Genomic DNA, 27,701 nt, shown 5'->3' with positions numbered 1-27,701 from the left:
TCTAAGACAGTGACATGTCACCGAAATTTAAGCCACGCCCAGTGTCCTTAAACTCGCGTGTACATGTTGCCTGCAGTGATGTGGACAATATGGACAGGAAAATTTGCGAATGAAATAATGGTCTCAGCTACTCGTATGCGCTCTGATTGGCGATTGTACTCTGGTCCGGAGGCGGGTTTTCAGTTGAAGGCAAGACTTCTTCCTCAATTGACTACGGCGTCTGCGCACATCAGCGAGTGCGGAGGTGCAGTAGAGATTTTCGCGGCCTTTGGGTTGTTATAAGCCCACTAGCTACATAGATAGCAGCCTTCACGGAAACATAGAAAAAAAGTACAGAGTAAGATATCGTGCAACAGCCAAGGTTTGACGAAAACAAAAATTCTAGCAGGAATCGCTGGCCGTTTAAAGGGTTTGCTTGAGTAAAATAAATCCTGCCAGTGTTATACAACGAGCTAATTGGCTAAGTTAGCTACCAGAAATGGTGTGTAGGGGACGGATAATGGGAACATTTTGGGGTGCAGAGATGATCTATTTTTCGGGGTATTTGTGCTAACTAATTCAGTGATGTTTATGTCGACAGATAACATAGCTACAGCTCTTGTTTAGCTGGGAATGGTATTTTCAGATTATTTTGCTAATAATGTAACGTTAGCGATTTTTAAAAAAGATACAGTGAAAAGGCCTTCCACGTGAAAATGCATGATCCGTCGTTCTGGCCGACCAGGCGAGAGTCAAGGCTTAGTATGTCCGTGTCTGCTATTATGCTAACAGGGGATGTAATCATGTTGCAGTGTTGATGTAATTAAATACATTACCAATCATACGAGCTCGTACAGTTAAGATAATTAGACAGTTAGATATATATTCAAATGCATTTTAGCTTGCGAGCTGCCACATCAAGTGTATAACTTCAGCACCTATTGCTTGTTTATGTATTTTGGGTCATCTGCAATATCTAGTGGATTTACATTTCTTGTGTCATCCAACTTAATACACAAAATGTATTTGAGTTACTGGATGCATTTTATTTATAGGAGTGTCAGAACCCTGAACAAATGGCTGGATTTTTAGATGGACCTCTCCATTTGGATTAAGCTGGTAGGAGCTCCAAGGGAAGGATCATAAAGGGTTGCACCCACTAAGTTATTTCACAAAATGGCCTTCTCAAACTACAGCAGCTTAAACCGAGCACAGCTGACCTTTGAATACCTGCACACTAACTCGTAAGTATCTGGTTAGCGGGAAAAAAACCACTGGCCATTGACACAAATCACTGTCCTGCATATTTACAAAGTGGGTGATATCAGTCTTAAGACTTTTAAAAGCTCAGTAGCCATTGAATGTGTTTGATGTTATGTTGCAAATAAAGTCCATTGTTTGAAGAAGGCAGTATTTAAAATGATTTTAATGGTTAAAAATTCATTTGGATTTGGATGTAGTCACCACTGTCCATAGCTGCATGGAGGAACCTGTGTGGTCAGTTCAATGCAATTAACTTTGATAAATGCACTCGTTTGTACACATCTCTATAGTGTTGAGTCTCTTAAAAGGTAATTGATGTGAAAGACATGTTAGATAAGTGTAAGGTAACAGTACATTTTTTGTTTACAGCTAGGTAGTGTCTCATCTAGCTTTGCACATAATGTAAGATCAGAAACATTTTACATTACATTACATTACATTACTTCATTTAGCTGACGCTCTTACCCAGAGCGACTTCCAAATAAGTGCATCACTTTGCTAAGAGTAGTTACCGCAAAGCATTACAAGAGGTCAGTAAGATACAAAGGTAAGTGCTAAGCTAGTGTAGAGTGCCTTTTGTAAATGAATATATCAATCGATAGAATAGATAGACATAGATAGGGTGGAAAGTAAGCTAGAGATACAGCTTGAAAAGAAGAGTTTTAAGTTTTTTCTTGAAGGTGTCCAGGGAGTCTTTTAGTCTCATATTAGCGATTAATTGGAACTTTTCTAATAGTTTGACTACTTAATATGACAGACCATTAACTAAACATCTTGACAAATGAATCTTCATTGACTAGTTCTCTAAACTGAAAATCACGTTTTGACATCATTTTCAGTTTAGGTCATGAACGTCATGACGTTTTGACCAATATTGAAGAGGAATTGGATTTCTTTGAAAGTGTTTCGTTAAGGGATGGAAGCAGCTTTAAAAATTAATTATCAAGAAGCTGTACTTTGGGTGGGAATACTTTCATGCTAGTTTTGTAAGGAGATAACTGTTGTCTGCAGTAAAACTTAACTTTGTTGTAAGCTACAACTTTCATGAATGTGATAGCTCATAACAAAATAAAATGTTCCATCAGTACAAATTACCTAAGCGTGGTGAAAACAAATATGTTCTGATTTAAAAAAATGTTTCAAGCACCTTTTTTGGAAGGCAGGGCAAACAAAATCGAAGTGGTGGCTCTGACATTGCTATGACTTAACAAGCGGATTATCTGAATGTGTGGAAGAGAAAGATCGTGAAGAGCCAAAAGATAGGAGACCAAAGGACAGACTCATTTTTTTTGTCTTGGACATGTAGATTGGGTTACCAAATGTGGGAAGTGTGTCTGTAGACTTGTAAGGAGAATGCATTGTACCAAAGATGAAATAAGAATGAACATTTGATGTTTATAGGAACTTATAATTTTTTCTCTTTTTAGATGTTCATATATGGGATCACCTATAGAAATGCACAGAGAAAAAAAAAGCTAGATCTCTAGAATGGAAAGAATCCAGAACCTGTTTTGAAGTTTGCAGTTATATTGTGCTGTGTCTGTGTATATGGTACCCATTGCAAACGGTTTTTATTTGAAATGTATTCCTACCTGCTAATTTTGTGAATTCTATCCCTAAAGAAATTGCTTTGACTTTGTATACAGATTTGAGTTTTCATCTCCCAATTTCACATGCATGCATATATGGAAGAGCAGAACCTTGTCTGTTGACAAAACCAGTGGCAATCTAGTAGCTATGTGGTTAGGTATGAAATATGATCTGGATGATTACTGTTCTAGGAGGCAGATTCCAGTTTTAAGATTTCATTAAGATCAGTCTTAGTAGATAGTTAATTGACAGTGGAGTAGCAGCACTAATTCAGTTATATGCTATGGAAGTGAACTTCCTAGTTCACGACTTTGCTGAAAATGATAGGCACAGGTTTTGCTGCAGTCTTGTCTTGTATACTTGGAGAATAAGAGAATACAAGAATATTTGATTTTCCTTTTATGAGGGTTTTCAGTCTGTGCTTCTTGCTGCTTTTTAAAGTTTTCTTTGCCGGTTATACCACATTTTCCATCTGTTTTCCATACGTTCACATACCACTGTATGAGGTACAAAGTGACTGTTAAAAGTGCAGTGTGATTTTGTTGCAGATTTGTTTCTTAAAGTAGAAACAAAACATTAATGCACTCCAGTATTTTTTATTGAGCCTGGGAATGTTTATGATGGCAATTTTCATTGAAAAACAAAAGTATCCAGTGGAGTGAAGTGAAAACATCCAGTTATCATATTTGTGAATGGCAGAGTTATAAAAGTTGAGATCAAAACCTAGGCTAGGTCTGTGCAAAAGACATTAAGGTTGAGTTTTGTATTACTGATCTTGAAAGTTAACCCTGTTTGCATTCTTCTACATGAACTTAACCTAAATCAGTGTGATGTCTTTGAATGTCAGTTTTCCATTATGAGTGATTGAGTTGTACTTGCAGGACAACCCATGAGTTCCTATTTGGAGCCCTGGCTGAACTTGTGGACAATGCAAGGTAACATTTTTTATTAGAAATGAGTGCCCACGGTGTTGTTGAAAAGTCTCTTGCAGATCCTTGTCTTTTCAGTAAGCATGTTTGGCTTGAGTTGGCAGAGCCCCTGTGACATAACTGTCAGTGCTTCAGGATGTAATTATAAAATTTCAGTTGTAACCACAGTCCTGTCTCTTGATCTTCAGAACTGCCTGAGGTGGTTCTGTTGTATCTAATTAATCTCTTTGTTTGCAGGGATGCCAATGCAACGAGAATTGACATCTATACGGGTATGTCACAGCCAAAGATTTGAACATGAAACAATCTTTTCATTTGGGCTATGGAAATTCACTTGCCTGTTTCAAAGTTGGGGAAATGTCTTTTGTTTTATATCATTGCATATTCAATATTCAAGCACAGAATCATTCCACTCGATATCACCTTTGTTATGCAGAACTAATATTTTAAGTAGGATGTGACTTTAACTGGCTTCCAGTATTCTTCCATGATGCTTCCTAACTGGAGTACAAAGAATGATATTTTAACTCTGTATTATCATTCATGTGTTTAAAACTTGCTTATTCATACAGTTAAATAAAATTCATTTTAAATGTTATTGCCATACTGAAAAATAACAACAGAACACTAGTCTGGGGTTTTGAATAATTGCACTGTGTTGGGGAAAGTCATCATTGATTATTAACATACAGCATAGGAATTTAAGACCATGCCAACAACTATACAGTATTTCCCCAAATTATGTTAATTTTTCTCAATCTGTCAAGCTAAAGTGTTAAATAACTGAATAGTATATTCAGTGCTGCTGTATATATATATAGCAAAGCTGTTTCCCAATAAAAAAGGCAGCAGCCATTGAGAATGTGGCGCAATTTTGTCAGTGCTGTTTATAGTTGAGAATAACCCAGAGTACAACAGAGCCAACTGTTGTAGTAGCTATCAGCTATCCAAGTAGCTATCCAAATATGTTTTGAGATTTGTTAGTGGTTAAAACTGGTTTAGGTATCTGATCCTACCAGAGAAGTCTCAAAAAGCTTCACAATCAAAACTTATCATTAAATGAAGTCTAGCCCTACACCAGATTGCAAGGAAATCTACTTTGCAGGAAAACCACAAAAAGATTCAACTTGAGTTTGCTAAATATTCATCTGAATGGTAGCTGGAATGTCTTGATGTCAGATGAAGCAACAACTGAACTTTTTTAAACATGCTCATCAGTGTCACAGTTGGTGTTAAAGATTGAATCTTTTGGGGAAAAAAAAACATGAAAACATAAGAACTGAAAGGGCTAGAGCAATTCATCTGTTTTTCGGTGCAAGCTGAGCTCTACGGCCAGGGTTCGATCCCAGATATGCCATCAATTGGTTCCATTGCTTGTTCCTGATTATATTTGCCAGGAATTTGGTGGAAAGGTACGCCAGGGGTACTCATCTCAATGCTTTGAGGCAGTATGCAACTTTTCAGGTGCATTCAGGTTGCTCACATGACATCAACAGAGTAGGGCTTAACCTGCGAAGCATTAGATACATTTTCCTGTCATGTTAATTTTGTTCATATTTAGTAGGGATTTGGAATAAATATGGAGGCCACTGTGTGTATAAATGAGAGTCCTCATACTTACTGCTGCACAGAAGGAGGTTGTCCCCTGGCCATGTGATCCCCTCTGTCCATATACACAATATACAAACAAGTGGAACAGAAAAACTGACAATGTCATTCAAAGCTGTACTTTTAATGCTAGTGAGCTAATTGGCTACAATATCAGTGTGTTATTTATGATACTGATTAATGTCTGATTGCTGATTCAGAAATGTAATCGGGCAACAGCTGCTGGATCTACCTCTAAAGCACAATTATAACTCGTTCATGCGTGCTCCTGAATAGATGTAAAACAAGGTAGGTGTTTCACAAGCATCTTATGTGTTGACTTGCTGCACAGATCTCACGGAGTAGGCTGTCTTCATAAGAATCCATGTTACCTGAAGAAAATTGCACTTTTTGTTCTGTTTTATTGAGAGAAACATCTTATTGGTCTGATGGCTAGTAACACATGAATATCATCTGAAAAATACTTTTCTTATGCAGGCATGCAATTGTAATGTCCATCCTTAATACTTATAAATTGCAGTCCAAGGGTACGCTTCCACTGCAGCGAATTTCGCTTTGCTCTCATTCAGGTTGTCTGGGGGTTAAATTCGCTCTGGTTGGGCAAAATCAGGGCGAATTTGCCAAGGCAAGCGAAATTGAGATGGCGAAATCCCAACTTTATACAAATGAGAATCACGTGAGAACCAATCAGTTCAGCATGTGATGTGTTTGGTACTTGATGTTAAAAAGAGAGGCGGGAGTAGCAATAAAAAGTCTGACCAAGATGGCAGAGGCTAAAGGATACATGTAGCATACAGAGAGCATACACAACACAATGTCTATGCCATTTCATCGCAGCTGACTGGTTGACTTCACAAGCTAGCTGAATCGCTTGCTACAATAGCTAGCTAGCTGGCTTGCCTGCTACGTCACCTCACCACAACTACACTTGCTACTGGCCAAACATGCTTGCTGTTTTTGCGACCACACCCCCAGAGCGAAAATTCACCAGGCAAAATTCGCAAGGTGTTTTGCTGTGTGGAAGCCTAGCGTAAGGAGGAATCTCACATAGACTGGCAGAAACCCATTAATGCTCTATAGATTAAAAGCATAATTTATGATAATGCCACAGTTTTGACCTAAACCTGTGATGTCTTGGGTGGTATGGCATAAGCTGTGCTCAGAATGAGCACCATTTGGAAGCCTCCAATCTGGCATTTATTGACACACAGTGGATCAGTCCAAGAAGGGGTATGATGTAGTGTAATGTATTTGTTTCAGCTCAGGGTCCTGAGCAAATGACACTCAGCCTGCAGTCAAATTCAATGCCTTGGGTGTGACTGAGTCTAAAACTTGACTGAAAGGTCTCCCAGATATTGTTGGAGTTTAGGAAGGCTACAGGCTGTTCAGCTATAGCTTTTTTCCCCAGGATTTTTGCTTTAAGAAGTTAGATTTGATGTAGGCCTGTTTTTTGGATCAATATTTATGTTTTTTCAAAAGGGGCTTGACTCCAGCTAGTTTTAGAGAAGGCAGGGTTTTTAGCCATATAAAGTGAATAAAACAGTCTTTAAATGGGCTGGCAGCACAGGGAAGAGATAATTCATAAGTATGGTTGATCAAGTGCACAGGTTGATTTAGATGATACAATAACATGATAGGTCTCTTGGAGGCCAAACCAAACCAAACGCTTCAAAGTCAATGCCTTCTCTGACTGAGCCACTCAGGAAGCCAAGAATGTACTTCATTTAAATAACTGAGTGAATAATTAATAAGCTCAGGACTTACACAATTAGATTGGTGTAATCATTTGTCCAGTTTCATTAAAATATGAAATAAGCCTACATTGTTGGATGCTTGGTGCCTGCAATGTAAAATATATGAAAATGTGAATAGTTGTGAATATGTTGTGAAAGTGAGTAGCTAGAAGTAACACATCAAATACAGTGTAGCTTAACATTATTACGAATTCATGTTTTTTGCCCTGATCTACCTACACAAAATGCTGCCAACCAATCTGAACCTGAACCTCAAAGAGACCACACTTTCAGTTACCACACTGACCATTACTTTTTCTTCTCACTCCCCTTTCACAGGGGTCTCCCACACCAGTGGTCATGCTCCGATGAAATGTGTAGTCTTGCACGCAATGTAATTTTCTCTCTTGAAACTGTAGAGGTGTTTTTTACAGCCACATGTGGATATTGCAACATTCTCATTGCCATTGACACTGTCATCCACTCTGAACAGTTCATGTCCACTCACCTCCAGGCCTTCAAAGGCTTCCTCTTCAATCCCATGCTTGACTGAGACACTGTGTGCCTGCAGGACTAGACTGCACTGCACTGTGCTGAGCTCAGCAAAAATGGGGGGAAAAAAGCAGACCTGCCCTCCGATCCAGTGGAATGTTGGTGTTTGCGTTCATCTTTTTCCTCTGCTGTCTCATCTACCAATGCTTTACATTTTCAAACAAAAATTCAAGCAACTTTTTATTCAGCCACCCCCCCCCACACTTCCTTCTATGCTCAGTGCTAATTTGAATTCTATTTCAAGAAAAAGTGACCACAACCACTCTCCTAAAGTGGACCTGTTCCCCCAGTCACGCTGCTGCTGATTCCACTGCCAACATGCCAGTTTGTCCAGAAACCTCAGTAATTTCAAGTGTTGACGACCTACAATAGGATAACCACCTTTCCCTGAACCCCATTCCATTTCTCTAATGCAAGCCACCTCATCTGCTCTGCTTCCATTTATTTCCTTTTTGTATGAAACTATAGTCTCCCTTCTCTAGTTCTTTCAGAAATCCTAGAATAGGCTGTATCTAACCAGCTACCGCATTACCTAGTTTAAAATGACCTACTTGATCCTAACCAATCTGGTTTCCTAGAGAGTCATTCAATGAACACTACTCTGCTTTCTGTAATGGAGGCTTTCAACCTTGATAGAGCTACCCCCATGTCATCTTTCCTTATCTTTCTTGATCCATCTTCTTCATTCATTACAGTTGACTTTCAGGTCCTCCTGACTAAACTGGGACTTTCAGGGCACTGTCCATAAGTGGTTTTAATCCTACCTTTCCAACCACTCCTACATGGTAACATGGTGTGACTTTGTCTTAAAGCTGCACAGCCAACCACAGCAGGCTTTCAGGGGTCCATCCTTGGTCCCTTCACTTCCCGCTTTACATAAAATCTCAGATTGGTCATTTCCTCCCACCATTTCTGAGCAGGTGATACGCTCTCTGTCATTTTCACCCACTGACAAGCATATTGCCTCATTCATCAAGGCTGACCTCAGTTATGTGTCCTTTTGGATGATTAGTAAACATTTCAACTGTAATCTCTTCAAAACCAAACGTCTCTACATGCCAGTGGTCATCACCACTACACCATATTTCCTTCTCCCTTGACAACAGAGCTACAGATTCCTACTCTGTGGCATCCTTAAAATCCACCCATTTCTTACTACCAATTTAGCACAACTCTTGGTTGAAGTTACTCTCCAGACTATGCTACTGCAACTATGCTATGCTATTTTTGGCAAATGCTATCAAACATCTCCAGCTGATTCAAAATACTGCTGTTTGACTGATCTACAACCAACAAAACTACTGTCATGTCACACCACTCCTCCTGTCTCTATACTGGCTACATATTATGGCCCAGATAAAAGTAAACTGTGACTCAGTATCAAAAACTAACAAAAACTGCATTCCCATGCTTACAACCTATCATCACACCTTACACTTATGCCAGACCACATCACTGTTGTTGCCTTGTAGTCCATTCCTGGAGGGGTTGCTCATCTCCTTCATGCCCCTGCCCTACCCTTGCTTCCAATGGCTGGAATGAGCTCACCACAACTGTCAGAACAGTGGAATCATTGTCCGTTTACTGATGCAGACTCAAAATCCACCTATTCAGACTACACTTGGGTTCTCCCAACTCTCACCCACATGAAGCTCTGTAGGGCCATATGAGGCCCAAGGACCACAGTGTTGCTCTTTTTGTATGAAGACATAGGAAATTTTAATGAAAATGCAAGCATTTTCATAGAGAACCATATTCAACTAAGTAGTCAGTAACAGGTGCGTAATAACGGGCCTGCAAGCCAACACTGGGTGAACTTCTGTGGCTATCAAGTTATTCCAGCCTGGTAGTTACTTGTTTACACAAGACATGTTTACACAAAACACTATACTTGGATTATGGATTAGTATGTACATTAAACATTTAATTTATTATGGTGATGGAAAAAACCTCCCATATGCTACGCAAACAAATGGCATGATTTCAGTCTTAACGTCTTTATAAGCCCAGACACCATCAGTATTTTGAGCTGTTTCTGCATATAATGCAAAAAAAAAAACAAACAAAAACAAACTATGAGGCATTAGCTTCATCTCCTATCATTGAAGCCAGTCCTTTCACATTTCAGTGGAGGGAGCAGTTAAGGGTACAGCCACATTGCCCCTCAACAGCCACATTGATTTAATCATCTATCTGATATACTAGAGTATTTACGCCTTTGATTTGTTGTCGGAGAAAAACTGGTGAATAGCAAAAATGCTGAGAATCCTGCTTTCTCCCACTCTTTTGTTTTACAATATTCAGAGAAGAGACCAGAGCTCCGAGGTGGTTACATGTTGTGTTTCCTTGACGATGGGACTGGAATGGATCCCAGTGAGTAATTTTTCATACAACTTCTGGTTTGAAAGACAACCATCTACTTTGTTAGTTTTACAACCAAGAATTAGAAATGTGGAGAAGTTTTTGTTTGTAACTGATCCCCTGTTACCCCCTTCATACAGATGAAGCAACCCATGTAATCCAGTTTGGGAAATCTAGCAAGAGGTCCCCTGAGTCAACGCACATTGGGCAGTATGGCAATGGGCTGAAATCGTAAGAGCCTCATGGTTGTCACTTTTGTTTCTGGGTTGATTGGAGAGAGAGTGAGGACACCATTGAATGTTGAAGCAAGCAATACATGTAAATCTTAAGCGACTATGAGGATGTTTCTCCCATAAGTGATGGGTTTGTGTCTGTTTGTCTATTTTAGGGGATCCATGCGGATAGGGAAGGATTTCATTCTTTTTACCAAGAAGGAAAACATGTTGACCTGCCTGTTTCTGTCTCGGACGTTTCACGAGGAGGAAGGTTTAGACGAAGTAAGAACATAACTGAAGTCTCCTGTCGGAGTTAAGCTAAGGAATGATTTGATTCACCGTGTATTAAAAATAGTCAACTGAATCAGAATTTCCCAAATGAACTTAAGTCCTGGCAAATTAAGGATTTGACCTGAATTTAATAAGAAAATCACCAAATTACAGCCTTACTGGGAAACCTCCACTCCATAAGCGTAAGTCTGATGCTGTCAGGTCTACATTTGTGGTGTAAGGTAGGTTAGAGATCATTTTCACAAAAAGTATCATGGGTTTGACCCTTCTATAAGGCTTCCTTATATATAACGTTATAATAAGGTGTTGATCATTGAGGAGGACAAGGGGACAGAGAGTGTAGGAAGAATAAGAGGGAGGATACTTTACTATCTCTTGAGGTTGTAGGCATAGTTGTGACTACTTTTGTAAATTGATTTGTGTAGATAATTTTGTAATATTTTTATGGATAGTTTTTTTTTTCCAATGATTTAGCTATACTTTGCTCAGAGACATAATGTTTGCTACATCACCAAGAGTGTTATTCTTTCATTTAAGGTTATTGTGCCACTTCCTACCTGGGACAACCAAAACAAGCAACCAGTCACTCAAGACCCAGAGAAGTTTGCCATCGAGACAGAGCTGATCTACAAATACTCGCCCTTCAAAACAGAAGCTCAGCTCATGGAGCAGTTCCAGAAGATTGAAGGGCAGAGTGGTAAGTCCTTTCTGTTACAGTAGGTTGAGTGCTACACCCGATCATCTTAATGCATTGTTACAGGGCTCCCAAACTGCTCAGGCAGTAAGGCGCTTGCCTTGAGTGTAAGCTGGGCTGTATGTCCCAGATTTAAGACGGGCTGTGTCACTTCCTGTCAATGACCAGAGGCCTATAGTGATGGAACAAACTAGCTTTATTCTGCCAGGGACAGGGCCGGGCTGGCCACACTACAATAATAATAAACTGTTATTACTTATAAAACTGTTAGCATAATTGTTATTATTTTACTTTGAAAATAAGTCTGTGAAGAATGTGTGACGTTTGGGTTTGCTGGAGGGTACCACTTCTGAGAGAATAAGCTTCTGGAAATGGCATATGGGTGAGAAAAATGATGTGCTCAGTGTTCCTTGTTGAAGAGGAAATAAGAATTCATTGCCTTCTGTTTATGCTTCTGTTTATATAGCAATGCTTCTTATATAACTTTCTGTATGGTTACACAGTATGAAATACAGAAAATTAATTTTGTGGTCATGTTGCTCTATACTGTTTTCCCCCAGTTTAAGACCTGAACTGTACTCTTTAGTTTTTGAGATAATATAGTTTATGGAAGACCTTCTAAAACAGGTAGACAGCAGTGCCTTGTGAGAGTAACATGATGCCTAAAAGCATGTTGACAACTTGATTTAATGTTTCATTTGCATATGAACAGCATATTACTGGAAAGCTGATTCAAACAATGACCTCTGATTGTGAGAGATCCATATGAAGTCTTTTTTTTCTGTAGTTTGACGAGAATGGAGAGATGGTTGATTACAGTTTTTACAATGACTAATACTTCCTTTCAGTGTATTTTCTGCATGACTGCCAACTTTTTTGTGTATGATTTTTATTTGAGCATTTTTTCTGAAGGTACTTCTGTAAAATTTTAGGCTTGGGATGGATTATACTAGATTTTTTTTTTTTTTTTGAAAAGGTAGATAGCTTTTTTCCTGATACTTTTTTTTAAATTTATGTTTAGGCTAGTATGGAGTTCAGGGTTCTTTTATCTCAGACTGTTCTGCACAAATATGTATAGCTTGCACTTGCTATGTCACTTCTGTCTCTATGTCACGAGGCAGTATTTGCTTGGTGGGAACAAACTAAGTTCACATGCTAGTCACATAGCTTGTAGGAGAAAAACAACATAAATGAAATCTAATCACCATCATAAACATCAATCATTTATAAAAAATATCTGCAAAAAGGCCGGATTTCTGTTCACAGCCTGGATTTTTTTAACTTAATGGAACCACAGCAGATTTTCAGATTCCCTTGCTTTTTTGCTATAATTTTTAATTAAAATTGGAACAGGGCTCAGTAACAGAGAGGAGCAACACAAAACCTTTGATTTTTTTGTTTGAAAAAACTCATGTGTCATGGTTTGTTCAAATTGGTTTATTTTTTTTATTTTAGCTTGTTATAGCAACTGAAAGACTGGAGTCCTTGAAGATTGGAGATATCCACTCCTTGTTTGAATTTTTAGATCTACATTGAGTTGAGCCTGAGGTTACAGAGTGTCATGTTGCCCACTCTGCAATCTGTCTGTCCAGGGACTCTGGTCATCATCTATAATCTGAAGTTGATGGACACTACAGCACCAGAGCTGGATGTGGAGACTGACCACAAGGACATCCTGATGGCTGGGACACCCCCAGAGGGAGTGTGAGTGAAAGCAGCTTCTTTAGTGGTAGTTTAAGGTTCGGAGGAGTGCAACATATAGGTGGTTGCATACAACATATTCCTGTCTTCCCTTCACTCGAAAAACAGGAAACCGGAGCGCAGATCATTCCGGGCCTATGCTGCTGTCCTTTACATTGATCCCAGGATGAGGATCTTCATCCAGGGTCACAAAGTACGCACCAAGAGACTCTCCTGCTGTCTTTACAAGCCAAGGTACGGCAGAACTGGATTCTGAGACACTTCACCTCTTGCATATGGTAGAGAATCACTGTAAAAATAATAATACTAGGGGTGGGTATTTGTAAGTCGCTCTGGGTAAGAGCATCTGCTAAATGAAGTAATGTAATGTAATGTATCTTCCCACACAATAAGCGAGAACCCATCAAGGGAAAAAGAATAAAATTGCCATGAAGACTTCCTTGGCTGATATCGCTGTACAATATCTGACGATACTGTGTTGATGAAATGTGCATTTTCATAGTATAAATTCAATATAATGTAGACACACATACAATAGTAAACAAGGGATCGTTGAAGAAATTCACACATATTAATATTCTACAACATTAACATTTTTCCCTCCCAGGGTCTACAAGTATACTTCCACACGTTTCAAAACCCGGGCCGAGCAGGAAGTGAAGAGGGCAGACCACCTTGCCAAAATAGGTGGGTAGAATGGAGGCGGAGATGGGGGGAGCTATAACATTTTACACTTTGTCCTCAAGCATTGATCTTTTTCATCCTTCTGTTCTTCACGTAAAATTCTTCACATAAAATTTTTATTTTAGTTGGTCTATGAAACTTTCTTAAGAAATGTTTCAACCCATTCCCAACAGTTATATTTATTATGTCTGTCAAACTTTAAGGGCTTTAAGAGCCTAAGGATACCGCTTGGTAGAAAGTTGTAGTACATTCACAGCTTGTAAGCTGTTAGAAATGAATGATCTTATGTATGTCATTCTGAAATTTGGCCAAATTAAAGTTGAATTCATTGTTATGTATAGAAACTTGTGTTCACCTTTTTTCTCAATATTATTTGTTGTCCAGATGGATAGTCAGTGACAATAATATTAAAACTGGTATATTAGTACCTCCAGTGGTTGCCATTTATATATACTGTATGTTCACTCATTTATATAGTTATCAATATCAACATTGATATGATGTAGTAGTTGAGAGGTATCTTATTACCGGTGTTTACATTCGTAAATACATATTTGTTCATTGCTCTTCCTCCTGTAATATTTTCATATATATTTGGGGGAAAAAATATGGATGCCCCATCTGTTATACAGAATATCATTGTTGCACAAGTTGGCATTAGTAAATTATTTTCAATTCCATTCTGTTGTCTTAGCTGAGGAGAAGGCGAGAGAGGCAGAGAGCAAAAGTTTAGCCTTGGAGATGAAGCTGGGAGGTGACCTTTCGAGAGAGGCACGGGTAAGAATGTATCTGCACACTAGTCACACTCAGTGCAGTAGTAGGTACAGGTGAGTGAGTCCTCTCCCCCTGGGTCTCACCCCTTCTCCCAGGCCATGCTCCGGAAAGCTCAGGAGTCGGCCATGATGCTGCGTCGAGAGGCAGACATGAAGAAGAAGATCCACGAGACCAAACAGAGGTGGGTCTTTAGAATCTGATGAGAGGATTTTGTCCCAAAGCTGTCCCTGTATTCAGTAATACTGAACCATATTGTTCTGAAGTGGCACCCCGGTATATTTTTTGTACTAGGGCACTGGCTGTTCTGATTTATGCTGGATAAAAAATAGAACTGAAATAATAGCAGATATAAAATCACGCTTAAATGTGTGAAATGTTAAGCAGCAAATTGATGTGTTGGTCTGCTAGCTAATTAGAAATAGAGGTCAGTTTTATTGCTTTAAAACAGTTGAAGTTGGAGATTTGGCCCTGGTATTTCAGTGCTGAAATCTTTGAACCAGCAGAAGCCTGTTTTGTACAGTGCATCAGTTTTCTGTCTACTACAGTAGGCAAGAACCTCTTCTGCACTTTCACAAACTGATCTTGCAGGGAAGGCTTGCTTTGAATGTAAGCTTGAAATCTGTAATTCTCGGTTCTTCTCCTCTGTCTCACTGAAATGAGAATTTTGGCCTCTGACATTACTCCTGATCCAGCTAATGCAGAATACAGAAACTGCCTGTTACGACAACATGACCACACTGGTTGGGCATCTTATTTAGCATGAGCACCAAAGGCACAGGTTGAAAAAATGTAAACATTCCACTGGAGCAGCCAGGACACAAGGTCAGAAAGTATGCACAACTTCTCAAAGTTTTAATAGCTTACTTATTGTCAGTTGAAAAAGAAGTGACAGTGTATTGGAGTATCCTAGCTCGTTGCCCTCCTGTTCCTCTTTTGATTAAGGGCCACAAACCAGGCTAAAAGCAAAACCTCACGGCTTAAACCTCATTTGTGACCTTACAACGTCCTGAAAAAGATAGTTGAAAAGTTTTTTTTTTTTTTTTTTTTTTTTTTGGTGAGTTCTAGTTCTGGTAATGGAAATAACTAAGGTTCAGTATTTTGTATATTGTAGTGGACAAATATTTTGTGCTGAGGAATCTTGCACCGGTTTTACACTTAGGGCACTAGCTGAAGGCTAAATATACAATGCTAAGATAAACCTTGTAGAAAGTCTGCAGCTTGAAAATAGTTGGATAGTGGTAATAGTAGTAATAAGTGAGAAAGGAGGCAAGTACTCTAATACTCTTGTATGCTTTGAAGGCACTGCTGTGCCTTCGAAGCATTGAATAGAATATCATAATTACAAATTGTGTTAAATTGGGTTGAGCTAGCATGCTATTACTGCTTGTCATGTTCAGCCATTAGTTGACAATGTATTATTTTAATTTAACATGTTTTTGTTACCATGCCGCTAAGGTCAAAATCCATGCCTTACTTTATGATTATTTTGAGTTCATTCTTGTGACATTTGACCTGGTCCTCAGAGCCCTGAAGGAGCCCAAGGAGCTGAGCTTCATATTTGGGGTGAACATCGATCAGCGGGAGCTGGATGGCATGTTTGTGTACAACTGCAGCCGACTCATCAAGATGTATGAGAAAGTAGGCCCCCAGCTGGAGGGAGGCATGTGAGTAGCATGATTTCTTTTTTTCAGACAGTGTTTTAATATTTCTTGGTGGCAGCAGCCACCTGAACCCACAGTAGTATCAGTGAACAATTCTGGTTTGACAAGGGCATGTTAAGCAGTTCTGCTAGATTATGGAGAGTTAACACAAAGAATGAGTCCAAATGAAAACCAAAACATATTCCTCATTACGTCTCTTCCAGAACTTGATATTAGCTCAGCCCCCCTTTCATGTTGGTCCTCTATTTGAGTTCACCCTTGTGTTTATTATGTCACAGTGACCATTTATGGTCATACAACAGCAGCTGCCACCAGGGATGCCTCAAAGCCTTTGTCTGAAATCTAAACTAGTCAAGACTAGCTGTATGTTACAAACAGTCCACAACACAAAGCAACAAGTTACGAAAACCTGCAGGGGTGATGAAGATGATGTCTGATCATCTTGCAGCAGCTTGTGTGATTCCACATCCACGTTGTCCATGGTTCTAAACAGTCAGACTGAATTCGAGATGGTGTAGGACCTAAACATTGCAGCCATTTGTGCTCAATCAGTGGTAATTAATTAATCAATTTAGATGAGGAGGTCTTGCAGCTGGATAATTGTTTAACAAGTGGCTTGAAAAAAAAACTGAGGTCTCTACTTAGATCTCTACTACTTTACTTTTTAAATATGCTTTCCTCAAAAATGTGAATGTTTTTTCAAGTGTTTGTTTAGTGATGCTAAATTAATTATAGATAGTTTGATAGCACTAATGATAAAAATGCTAATCAGTTTTTCCCAGTGACTCCCGATCTAGAGTGTCCAACCTGGTCTCTGAGGGCCCAACAGTTTTTTATTTTTTCAAGTTCTCTATAATAAGCTGTTGCGAAATCAGGAGACTGTTATTGTCGTTCTTCACCTGCTAAGAACAGAGGGTTTTGTGCTCAATTTGGATATGATTACAATTTATTTTTACAAGGGCTTGTGGGGGTGTGGTCGGGGTTGTGGACGTGCCTTACCTGGTCCTGGAGCCTACACACAACAAGCAGGACTTTGCAGATGCCAAAGAGTACCGTCACCTTCTGAAGGCCATGGGCGAACATTTGGCACAGTACTGGAAAGATGTGTCCATTGGTAGGATTTTTTTTGGTGTGTGTTTGTGTTTGTTCGTTGAGAGGGAGGGAAAGTGCTGCCAGTATCAAGACTGTCGGCTTTTAGACCAAAAAACTAACTAAAAAACTGTGTCTTTGAGAATATACTAGCTCTCATGTGTGGTACTATCCTCAAACACCTGATGTTGTATTCTGCTTTGTCCAGCCCAGAAGGGGATTGTCAAGTTTTGGGATGAGTTTGGTTATTTGTCAGCCAACTGGAACCAGCCTCCTTCCAATGAACTGCGTTATAAGAGGCGCCGAGCCATGGAGATACCTGTCACCATCCAGTGTGGTGAGTGTAGCTCACTGCTCCTCAGCACTGTAAGAACTTTCACTTCAGCTCCACTCAGTCACAGCCTTTGCGCAGTGATTAACTTAATTCACGTTACTGGAAAATTAGTTACATGTCTAACAGGGTTCAACATTAACAGTTGCTTGATTCCCCGGGACAAGTGAAAACACTTCAAGAAAGTAAAACTACCCAGTGACTTACTAGGTAGGTGAGTGACAATTCAGAGCAAATTCAAATTTCAGCTTGCAAAGTCTTTCCTTTCTGCATGCAGGAATTGGCAGTTTTTTGAGTAAAAAACAATCAAGGCAGGTCACACCGGGTCCTGTGACCAATAATAACTTGGCATTTGACAAATAACAAGTTACCTGTGACAAGTAGAACAGAGTAAAACGACTGCCAGTGTTGGAGTGCAATGTTTTCTTCCCTGTGCACCTTTCACAGCTACTTACGGGATTTCTCTTCCTGATCCCTCCTAGTCGAAAAACTCTCTCGCATTTCTCCACCACTGGGTTGTGACTTAGAATGGTTCACAGCAGTTTCTTAACTGGGTTGCACGAGAAAAAATTCTCTGTTAATGCTCATCAAATAGCAGTCAGTGAAGAATTTAATCATATGACTGAACAGCAATGACATCTACTTTTGCATTGCAGGACTCATTTTTGATGACATGGTGAATTGAATTATAGAAAGGTACAAGTTAGAGGGTGGGTAGCTAGCTTGCACTTCTTTTTAAAAGTGAAAACTATACTTTGTGACTCCGACGGAATTAGCCACCCAGAACGAAGTTGTGTCAGAAGGAAATTTGATCGCTGCTAGCTTGCTAGCTAGTTAACACTTAGCTGTCTTACCATACCTGTGTAGCTAGCCTGCCAGTTATCCAGCCACCTAGCTGTAGTAGGTGACTTTATGTTTTCTCTCGGAAAAGGCGGAATTTGTGCCATGTTTGTATTTCTCATACCTGAACTACCGCGATGCGGGCACGTCAGGCAGATTGGGCAGTGACTGCATCTTAGCGTGGACCCTGATATGAGACATAAGGAACAAAAAGGAAAACAAATTATAAAGCAAACACACAGGTGATAAAAGTAATGACGTCATTTTTCTGTGCTTTATATTACAGTTTAACTATGCCATATCCGGGGAAGTAGAAATTTAGTTCGGGCAAGTATACCTGTCGCACTTACTCAACTGAGCAAGAAAAAACCTTAATGTTGAACCCTGACTGATATAAACACAAAATAAATGCTTACCCCATGTGATGTAATTAAGAGGCTTCTACTGTATGAATGAAGTTTAATGAAAAAATTCCCTGCCAGTTTGGTTGGTCCGACCTTCCATGTGTTGCTCCCATAGGATGTAATACGCTTATTAATTGCATTCTGATTGTATCCTGATTCATTTTCAAGCAGTCACAACCTTTCACCTTTCCTACACTTTCACATGGGTGTCATAGTAGTATCATCCTCCATTATATGCACAGGTCTGTGCCAGGCTCTCTTCAGGGCTTAACTTTTTATGAATTATGCTCATATTTCTAATTATTTCCTTAGACAAGTGCCTGAAGTGGCGCACTCTCCCTTTCCAATTGGATGCCGTGGACAAGAGGTACCCTGACAGCTGGGTCTGTCTCATGAACCCCGACAGTACACAGGACAGGTAACACCTAACTTGTGAAGTTGTCTATATGCAAGAGAAATTGTAGTTATTTGTTTATAAATTGTTGATAGTGAATAGGATTTGTGATAAACATTTCATTGACTCAGTGTTTTTTTTTTCCTGGAACATTTCTTTCAGATGTGATGCTCCTGAGCAGAAGCAGAATCTGCCCGTGGGCGTCCTGCGCAAAGATATCAAGTCCTCAGAGGATAAAGAGAAGGAGCTGTCGGAGAAGATCAGGCAACAGCAGGAGAAACTGGAGGCCCTGCAGGTGAGTGTCACATTTTTATAGACAGTTATTTAGCCAGGATTAGTAAACTCACAGGGATTACATGATAAGATAAGACCAGCGATTATGGGGTTTTAGTGCTGATGACGTCACTGGAGTGTCCGCCACTGTAACTGTGAGTATTGCTACTGTTAATGTAACTGTTGTAACTACTGTAACTGTATCAATGAATATTGATACTGTAGATAGTGATTAGTGGTTTCAGAATGAATTCTGAACTGATGCTGTCACAGTGCTCTAGTAATTGCCCAACACTTGTCATGGGTTCCATTTTTTTCTTTTTATTTCTTCTAGAAAACCACCACTGTAAAATCTTCTGCAGATGTTAAAAATTACCGCAAGGTCGAACATTACAAAATACATAACAAGTGTTCTGTGTTGCAGTATATGAAAACAGCATGCTCATTCCAATTTCACACATTACACATTATAACATGAAGACAATGTCAGTGTTTTATAGTATGTTGTAGACAGTAAGATGTGTAACTCAATGACTCTGTCAGGAGAAAAGACTTTTGTGTTTTTGATTGGCCGTGTCAAAGTCCTAACCTGAATCCAATCAAGATTCTGTGACAGGACCTGAAGCGGGCTTTTCATGCCAGATAGCCCTCAAACCTCACTTAAAGACTGATGGAGGGTAACATATAATGCTGAGGACCCTCTTTTCTTCAAAATCTGATAAGCACCCGTGCAAGTTTTGAAATGCTTTATGTTTCTCATGTTACATGATGCATCTTACATCTGCCCAGTGATTGTGGATACTAGGGGTGGGCATCTTCAGTTCAGGTTCATTTGTAGTTATCGAGTACTCAAAGTCTGTAAAAATAAGATGAATACTAGAAGAGCATCCTAGATGTTGAAATAAGGATGCATTTAATGTTTTTTATTTCCAAATAATACAGATGCACTCAAATAAAGAGCACATATATAATTGAACAATGGCTTTTCAAGTATGCATTCAGGATAATCGTCCAGTGTATTTCACCTCTGAAAGGGTCTTCTGGCCATCATAGGCAACAAACAGATTCCTGACCAATGAAAACAGTAGGATTGATTGGCAGTTGTCACAACAATTAGAAGAAAGCCATCACAATGTACATGAAGAAAAGACGAAACACAGTAAACCTCATCAGCTTATCAACAGTGTAGTATGATCACAAATTATCTAGTAGTGAAATTTAACCACAGTAATAAAACCAAAGAAGACTGAGATTGCAGTATCTGTTAATAAATGAATGGTGCCTCTGATTGTGTGGCGTGTGCTTTTGCACCGGCTAGGCTACCCGAGCATCAGAAAGGACAATGCGACCCCGCTCCCCACCGCTTCCGGCCATGATCAAGAATGCGCCAAATCGCCCACCCCTCTCCAAACCCCCACCTTTGAGCAGGAAACCTAGCACCCCAACACGGACAGCCAAACTCCCCGCCACCCCTCCCCAACCCCCACCTGTTCAAAGGGAGGATCCACCTGTCAGAGGAAGAGCCTTGACTGTCAGCAAGCCTCAGCCAGCTCCCCTCAAAGTGGCTCCAAGCGTGAGAACCCCAGCAGCCAGATCTCCTGCCCACGCCCCCAGCAGAGGAGCAGCTAGCCGTAGCCCACGGGTAAATGTATGACTGGCTCTGGCCTCGCTACTAGTGTTTGAAAATCTTTTTCTCTGTTTCTCTGTTCCTCTCTTCAATTGGTGCATCAGTGTTTGACTAATTGACTAATCGTTCTTTAGCAGTATACTTGGCTAATGAAAAGTGGTGTCGCTGCTCATGTGTAAAATCAAATAATTTGGGAGTATCGTAGCAGTGTGTGGGTGTTCTCTGATTTTGCTTGTTTTTTTTTTACCCTGCATTAAGTAGCTCAACAAGACTTGACATTTGACATAATTTGACATAATTTTCAGTATGGTACTGTATGCAGCCTGGCAATGGCTGTATCTGTACGTAAGGGCTATCAACCTTCATTCAGCAGGCACTCCCTGCCTGCTATGTTTGTCGTGGCCCATTCTCACTGAAAGGAATAATGTAGCGAATAACTAAATTGGAAACCAGCAACACTGCTATGTCTGAATTTGTATTTTATTCTAGGTACTGTTTTTTTTTTCCCTGCATCTGTATCTGTTCATCTATTCAGAGCTCAGCAAAGCAGACCCCTTCAACAAGCAGCCAACGCAAGAGGGTTCCTGAAAAGGAAAGTAGTGAAGAAGAGGAGGATGAGGAGGAAGAGGAGGAGGAGGATGAAGAGGAGGAGGAGGAAAGTGAAGAGGAGGGAGAAGAAGATGAGCCACAGCCCAAGAAATCCAAAATGGCATCAATGGCAGAGGAACGGGGCAAGGCTGCTGTGAAGAAGCTACCTGCAAAGCAAGGGAGAGTGACAGAGGTGCGAGCGCAGACAGCGGAGCATAGTGTGGTGATAGAGGCACTGCAGCCTTCCAAAAACCCCGCAATGCACCTTTCCATTTACTGTAGGTTCAGAGAGGCTAGGATCATCGGCCAATACAACAGTCTCATGACCCTGTCACAGTATATGTTTACTGGACTCCTGACTGGCTTAGTCATTAAATGAGCTCCTTCTGAGCGCAGGCTAAGATCCAGCCCAAGACATTGCATGCTTCAGTCTGGGCTGTCACATTAGCTGACAGTGACTTCGAGTGTACAGCAGTGGAACAAAATCATTTCCACTCAGCCAGGTAGGGTGGGTTGGCATCAGGGACTTGTGGACAGTGTGCAAAGAATTAGTGGCTGACATCACGTGTTTCTGAGGAAAGCATTGTGCTAGTCTGAGCTCTCCTGAATGATAGTGGAGGTTGCAGCAGCGAATTCGGTTGGGAATTCCAAATTGGGAGGGGGAAAAAGGGGGAAAATAGTAATAATAAAAAGAACAGTTTTTAAAAATCCCAACACAGTGGTGGTGGGATACCTGTGGGCTTATCCCTTCCCTTTGACAAAATCTCTGGAGTCACAGGGAGTGCGCTGTCCTTGATCCTGCAGAATGTTCCAGACCCACACCGCAGAACCCTCCCTTCCCCTGTCAGCAGCAAGGAGAAAAAGGAGATGGTGCAGCAGAGCTCTGGGATAAAGGCACTGGTGGCTGCAAATGCGCCCCAGTCAACCAAGGCAGCGCTGAGTGCATCTGCACCCAGCTGGTCTGCTGCCCCACAGCTCAGCAAACAGGCAGTGCTGAAGGTACTGCCCCCCAGCACCCGATTCTTCGTTTCCCCTTGTTTAACACTCCCAGATGACTCCCATTCTCACCTGTCCCAGGACAGCGTGCATGAGTGGAACACGGGTGCTCCAGGATTCTCTCAGCAGCTCATATTCAAGGCTTGGGGTGTAGATATGCTCAAATTGTGTGGTAGCTAGGGAAATGTGATGAAAGGTTTTGTAAACACAAACCAAACGAGAAGTAAAAGGTTGATTGATAAATGACAATGACAACAGCATAAGTTGTGCAAGTAGCTTTTGTTTTATTTGGGTTACCTGTTTCTATCGTGAACGTGGAGAATGAAATTTTAGGGATTTTGAATGAATTTTAATGAATCACAAATGACGGATGTGTGTAGGGATGCTATGTAATTTGGTTGTTTTTAGTTAGCAAGACGGATTTGCTGAATTTTATGAACCTCATTTTATAGCATTGTGGTTTTTGCAGTGAGACAATCGTGTCTGATGTGTCTACAGATCACAGATGGCAAAGGAGAGGAGGATGCAGGGAAGTACCTGAAGGATGCCCAGAAAGGTGAGCCACCAAGCATCTGAGTGAGAGGCGTTGATGTGCAGCACTGCAGTTTGCAACAGTTCGTCTTTTAACCTTCTGTCACATTTGATTACTAATATTCATTACTAATATTTCCGTTTGAGACCAAAAGAAATCAGAGGCTAGCCTGTAGTGAACCAGTGACGTGTGCTGGAAAAGTTCATGCAGAGGCCCATCTTGACTTCCCTTGTTGTTTGCAGACAAAGGGCTGCTGGTGGAGGTGAAGGTGAACAAGGAGTGGTTCACTGGCCGGGTGGCAGCTGTCGAGGCCAGTAAGCAGAGCGTTCGCTGGAAGGTTAAATTTGACTATGTTCCCACCACAACCACACCTCGTGACAGATGGTAAGGCATTAATCTGCACTAAAGAGTATCTTGCCTCCTTAAAGTTTAACCCTGCTAAGGGTTGGTAATAATTTAGGGCCATTTATATTTCCTTGTTTCTCAACTTGCATTCTGCCTATTCTCCACCAGGTGTCTCTGTAACCACAACAGTTGAATTAACAAATACAAATTAAGTATTTTCTCCACATCATCAGTAAGTTAGAAGACTGATAATTATAAAAACTGATAGAGAGAGAGACTGATATGTACAGAGAGATTCACACCCTGCTCCATAAGTAGGATGCTAAGAATTTGACAATGGACACACCTTTGAGATATCAGAAAATGACACTGAGTGAATGTGTGAAAAAGTACCCAGAGGGAACAATTTTTGAAGCAACTTCAGAACACAAGTTCAAACAGAACTGATTCATATTGACATTCAAAGAGAGATTTATACTGCAAAGCTGAGAATAATAGACTTGAAGAAGAGACCAGTGAAGCAAAGTGAGGAACAGAGATCTCAGCCCCACAGAATTATCTTTGGTTTTGAAACCCTTCCATTATTCTTGGCAGTATGCTAGCTCAGAAGCTGTAACGTCATGAACAGCATAAAAGGACAGCAGTGGATCTGCTCAGTTAGATAGCTAGATACTAGTTTGTCTTCACAGTTCTCGATTTGAAGTTCTAAACAGCCAAAACTGTCATTTTGTGGGCCTCAAAATACTATTTTACTGTCAATGGTATCATTTGTAGGCTGAAAGCACTGAAGGCGTAAACCTTACAGAGCAAAAACGGAATAGTTCGACCTGTGCATTTTTCTGAATTATTTTGATGGCTTTTTACTGTTTCTGTTCTGTACTTTTTATTATTGTTGCTCCTGTGTATTCAGTGTATCATTTAATATCAGCCTTGTAAGATGCTCTAATTAAAAGCATTGTTAAGTATTATTATTGTTATGTATCACTCCATGTATTGTCATATGCTATAAAATTAGTTATATAAATGTATAACTGAGTTAAGTAATATATTGTCCTAAATGAAAGTGTTTGTTGGTGTGGGCGACAGGGCGAGGGTGACAGTGTAGCATAGCGGGTAAGGAGCACGGCTTGTAACCGAAAGGTTGTGGGTTCGATTTCCCTACTGGAGTACTGCTGTAGTACCCTTGGGCAAGGTACTTAACCCAGAATTGCCTCAGTAAATATCCAGATGTATAAATGGATACTATGTCAAAAAACTGTAACCTATTTAAGTCTCTATTGAGTGTCTGCTAAATGACAATAATGTAATGCAATATAATGTGTGTGGCTTGCAGGGTGTTTAAGGGCAGCGATGAAGTGCGGTTGATGCGCCCCCCATCTCCCGTGTCCCAGAGCCCCGACACCCAGGAGGAGGCAGAGGCGGAAAGAGCACCAGCCCGCATGGAACCTGACACTACACAGCCTGGCACCAGTCGTGAGGTCACTGACAGTCTGGTCGTCATGATGAGGTAACCAGGCTAATTTAGGGAGATGCAGCCGCCACATTACATTTCATTACATTACATTACACATAATATGCCGTGCCATCTTTTTGTCTCTGTGTCACAGTCCACTTCATCCATGTTTGTGTACAGACCTTTAGTTACATTCACTCTGAATTACAGTCTCATAACAGACCTCAGTACTTGTTTGTTGTCATAAACATACAGTTGCCTTTTTCCCTGCAGGACATTCTTGCGCTACTTTTTCCCTCCTGATTTCCGAATCCCCAAGGAAGACGTGAATACCATGACTGCTGAAGAGCTGGTGGCATTTCCGATGGTAAGTCTGGTTTTTGCGCCACTGAATGAGAAACGTATCAGGTCAGCCAGCTAACTGTTGCTGGTGCTGGCATGTTTACAGATGAGCTGCGGGTGAAGCTGGCAAGCTGCATAGCTAGGTTGCTTCTATCAGCACTCAGGCAAGAGATACATAAACAAAGTAACATGCTACTTTGGCTGATCATTGTAAACAAACAGTAGAAAACTAAACCTCAGTCTAGGGTTGCCAGTGAAGTCAAAGGAGTTATTTAGGTCTACTGTAGGTAGACACCAACATCCAGCAGCAGTTGGAATTAACACTAAAATTGAAAGGTTTATGATGAAATTGGCACAGGTGATGTGTGAAATGTGTGAAACGGTGCAGAGATGTCCAAATGTGACATCATGGACCCCAAATCTGGTAGCAGATAATGCAAGCAGTCGTTCCTGCTCAACCTGAGTTCGGCTTTACAGTGAGACTGAGATTGGATGGTTTGCAAACCTGTGGTTTGGGAGGTGCTTGCAATGAATGCATATCTCCCTGCAGAAAGAGTACTTCCAGCAGTATGAGCTGGGCCTGCAGAGTCTGTGTAACTCCTACCAGAGCCGAGCTGACGCCCGAGCCCGTGCAGTAGAAGAGAAGAGCAACAGTGCAGAGGCTCGGCTACGCGAGTCAGAGGAAAAGCTTCAGAAGCTGCGTACCAACATCGTGGCCCTACTGCAAAAAGTCCAAGAGGTGGGCTTTTGTTTCAGGACACGATTCTGTGAATGGAGTGCATGTTTACTATGGGTGTTGGCTTCATGGGGCCCTGTTAATGTTTGCATCACTCTTCCTTTCACTTTCCCTGTAGGACATTGATATCAACACAGATGATGAACTGGACGCCTACATTGAGGACTTACTCACCAAAGGGGACTAACTTCAGTGTTTCTCCTACATTGGCCCAGAGACTAACTTAACTGCAGTACACATAACCAGCATGGCTCTCACTCCAGCCCCACCAGCCTTGTTTCCATTGGACCTTGTTCTTTGTTCTGGGCTACAGGGACTTGTCAGTCAACAGTGGGCTGGCACAAGGACAGCAATGTGATGGACTGCTTTGAATATAAACCTTCTGATCTGTATAATCTCCAGTTAAACACCACCACATTTCCTGTATGCAGCTGTAAGGAGACAGAGTTTTTGGTTAAAATTGGTTAATCTTCACTTTCTATGTACAAATACAGTTATCCAGGAGGTGTGCAAGCAGGGTTTGGTTGTGGACCAAAGTGACACAAACAAGACGTAAAAATTCAAACCTGAACCTGAGAATCTTTTATGTCTACCCACTTTTACTCCACAGATCACTTTCTCAGTGAGTGAGAAGTTTCATAGATATCCTGGAACTGGGAAAAGTGTGGAAGAGCTTCAGAGGAGCACTACAGGGTTTTGAGTAACTTCATTTTACAGCATATTTATTTATTTTTTTCACTCGTCAGGATGCTCTTTGATTTAAATGGGATACATTGTTTCATCTTGTGTATTATTTAGCCAGACTGAGATTAGTGTAATTTTAGAGCCATTGTGTATAGCTGGTATGGTTTGGAATGGCAATTCGACTAAAAGCTCTGGATATCTTAATTTGTCCATCACCACAGTTAACCTCTGTGCATTTTAGGCTATTGCCATGTGTAACGGAGGTGGCTTTCATGGACATAAAGGTTTGTCTGAAGAGATAAATGAAACTACTATTTCAGGCAACTGTTGTGCATTACACTAAGGTTGAGGATAGGTGAAAATCCGTTGTATGTAAAATCTGTTTCTAATAGACGTGGGGGTTAGTTGGTTACAAAGGATGACCTGCATTTAATCATGCCTCTGTTGTGCTTAACAACACGATTTGATGGATACACATTCCACTGTAACTGTTCAAATGTATTGCAATTTCAATTTTCATTTTTATTTGCTGTTGAATTTGTTACTAATTGAAACGTAATTGTAATGTGGATTAAAATGATGGTGGAATTATAATGGACAACTACAGTTGACTGCAGGACTGTTCTCCAGGGAGGTCTGCTTTTGGTATTCAGAAGATCAGGAGGTATGAGTGATGGGAGTTCAAAGGGAAGTTGTCTTCCACTCACTTTTTTTTCTGTTCCTTGTAGCGAATATTGTCTAAAATGGAGAAGGTAATAAATGGGAAAAAAGTAGTGTATCAACCAAACATTTGGGGGAATTTCCACAAGCATACCCTCAAGCCAATGTGTTTACTGGGTTTTATCAGTATATATTGTTTTTTATGTTTTATTTAGTCATAATACTACATTAATCTTCACTTTCCTTGTTTTTTTTGTCTTGGAGAAGTAATTTGCAGTTTTGAATCATCTGAATATTTTGAAGTTTATTTACTGTTGAGGGTATCTTTTCTCTGAATATTCTGTGGCAATGTTTCTTTTAAAGAATATTTTT

General features: G+C 40.4%; 1 protein-coding gene across 7 annotated transcripts; it reads left to right on the top strand.

Annotated features, from left to right (window-relative positions):
• Window positions 1–215: 215 nt before the first annotated feature.
• On the top strand, window positions 216–27,485 carry morc2 (MORC family CW-type zinc finger 2). Of its 7 annotated transcripts, none has more exons than XM_036526901.1 (27): window positions 216–244; window positions 1,035–1,223; window positions 3,714–3,767; window positions 3,999–4,033; window positions 9,959–10,027; window positions 10,156–10,246; window positions 10,404–10,512; window positions 11,059–11,218; window positions 12,808–12,919; window positions 13,025–13,150; window positions 13,524–13,603; window positions 14,295–14,377; window positions 14,470–14,555; window positions 15,898–16,038; window positions 16,995–17,149; window positions 17,333–17,461; window positions 19,012–19,117; window positions 19,256–19,388; window positions 20,685–21,008; window positions 21,529–21,774; window positions 22,386–22,580; window positions 23,076–23,133; window positions 23,352–23,493; window positions 24,788–24,961; window positions 25,181–25,274; window positions 25,800–25,988; window positions 26,104–27,485. In XM_036526901.1, the coding sequence occupies exons 2-27, from the start codon at window positions 1,156–1,158 to the stop codon at window positions 26,170–26,172; spliced, it is 3,228 nt and encodes a 1,075-aa protein (XP_036382794.1). In that variant the 5' UTR covers window positions 216–244; window positions 1,035–1,155; the 3' UTR covers window positions 26,173–27,485. The 7 variants fall into 7 exon arrangements, with proteins under 7 accessions (XP_036382794.1, XP_036382791.1, XP_036382790.1 ...); XM_036526898.1 differs by having other exon boundaries at window positions 229–337; XM_036526897.1 differs by having other exon boundaries at window positions 229–481.
• The last annotated feature ends 216 nt before the right edge of the window (window positions 27,486–27,701 follow it).

This window comes from Megalops cyprinoides, chromosome 4, assembly GCF_013368585.1.
Source record: "Megalops cyprinoides isolate fMegCyp1 chromosome 4, fMegCyp1.pri, whole genome shotgun sequence".
Lineage (NCBI taxonomy): Eukaryota > Metazoa > Chordata > Actinopteri > Elopiformes > Megalopidae > Megalops > Megalops cyprinoides.
The sequence above is the reverse complement of the archived record's forward strand: the minus strand, read 5'-3'. Positions and strand labels throughout refer to the sequence as shown.

Excerpts from the sequence above, each read along its gene's own strand:
- morc2 (XM_036526901.1), top strand. The coding sequence starts at position 1,156 with ATGGCCTTCTCAAACTACAGCAGCTTAAACCGAGCACAGCTGACCTTT. Across the intron at positions 14,556-15,897 it reads ATCCACGAGACCAAACAGAG|AGCCCTGAAGGAGCCCAAGG; the intron begins GTGGGTCTTTAG and ends CCTGGTCCTCAG. Across the intron at positions 16,039-16,994 it reads CCCCAGCTGGAGGGAGGCAT|GGCTTGTGGGGGTGTGGTCG; the intron begins GTGAGTAGCATG and ends TATTTTTACAAG.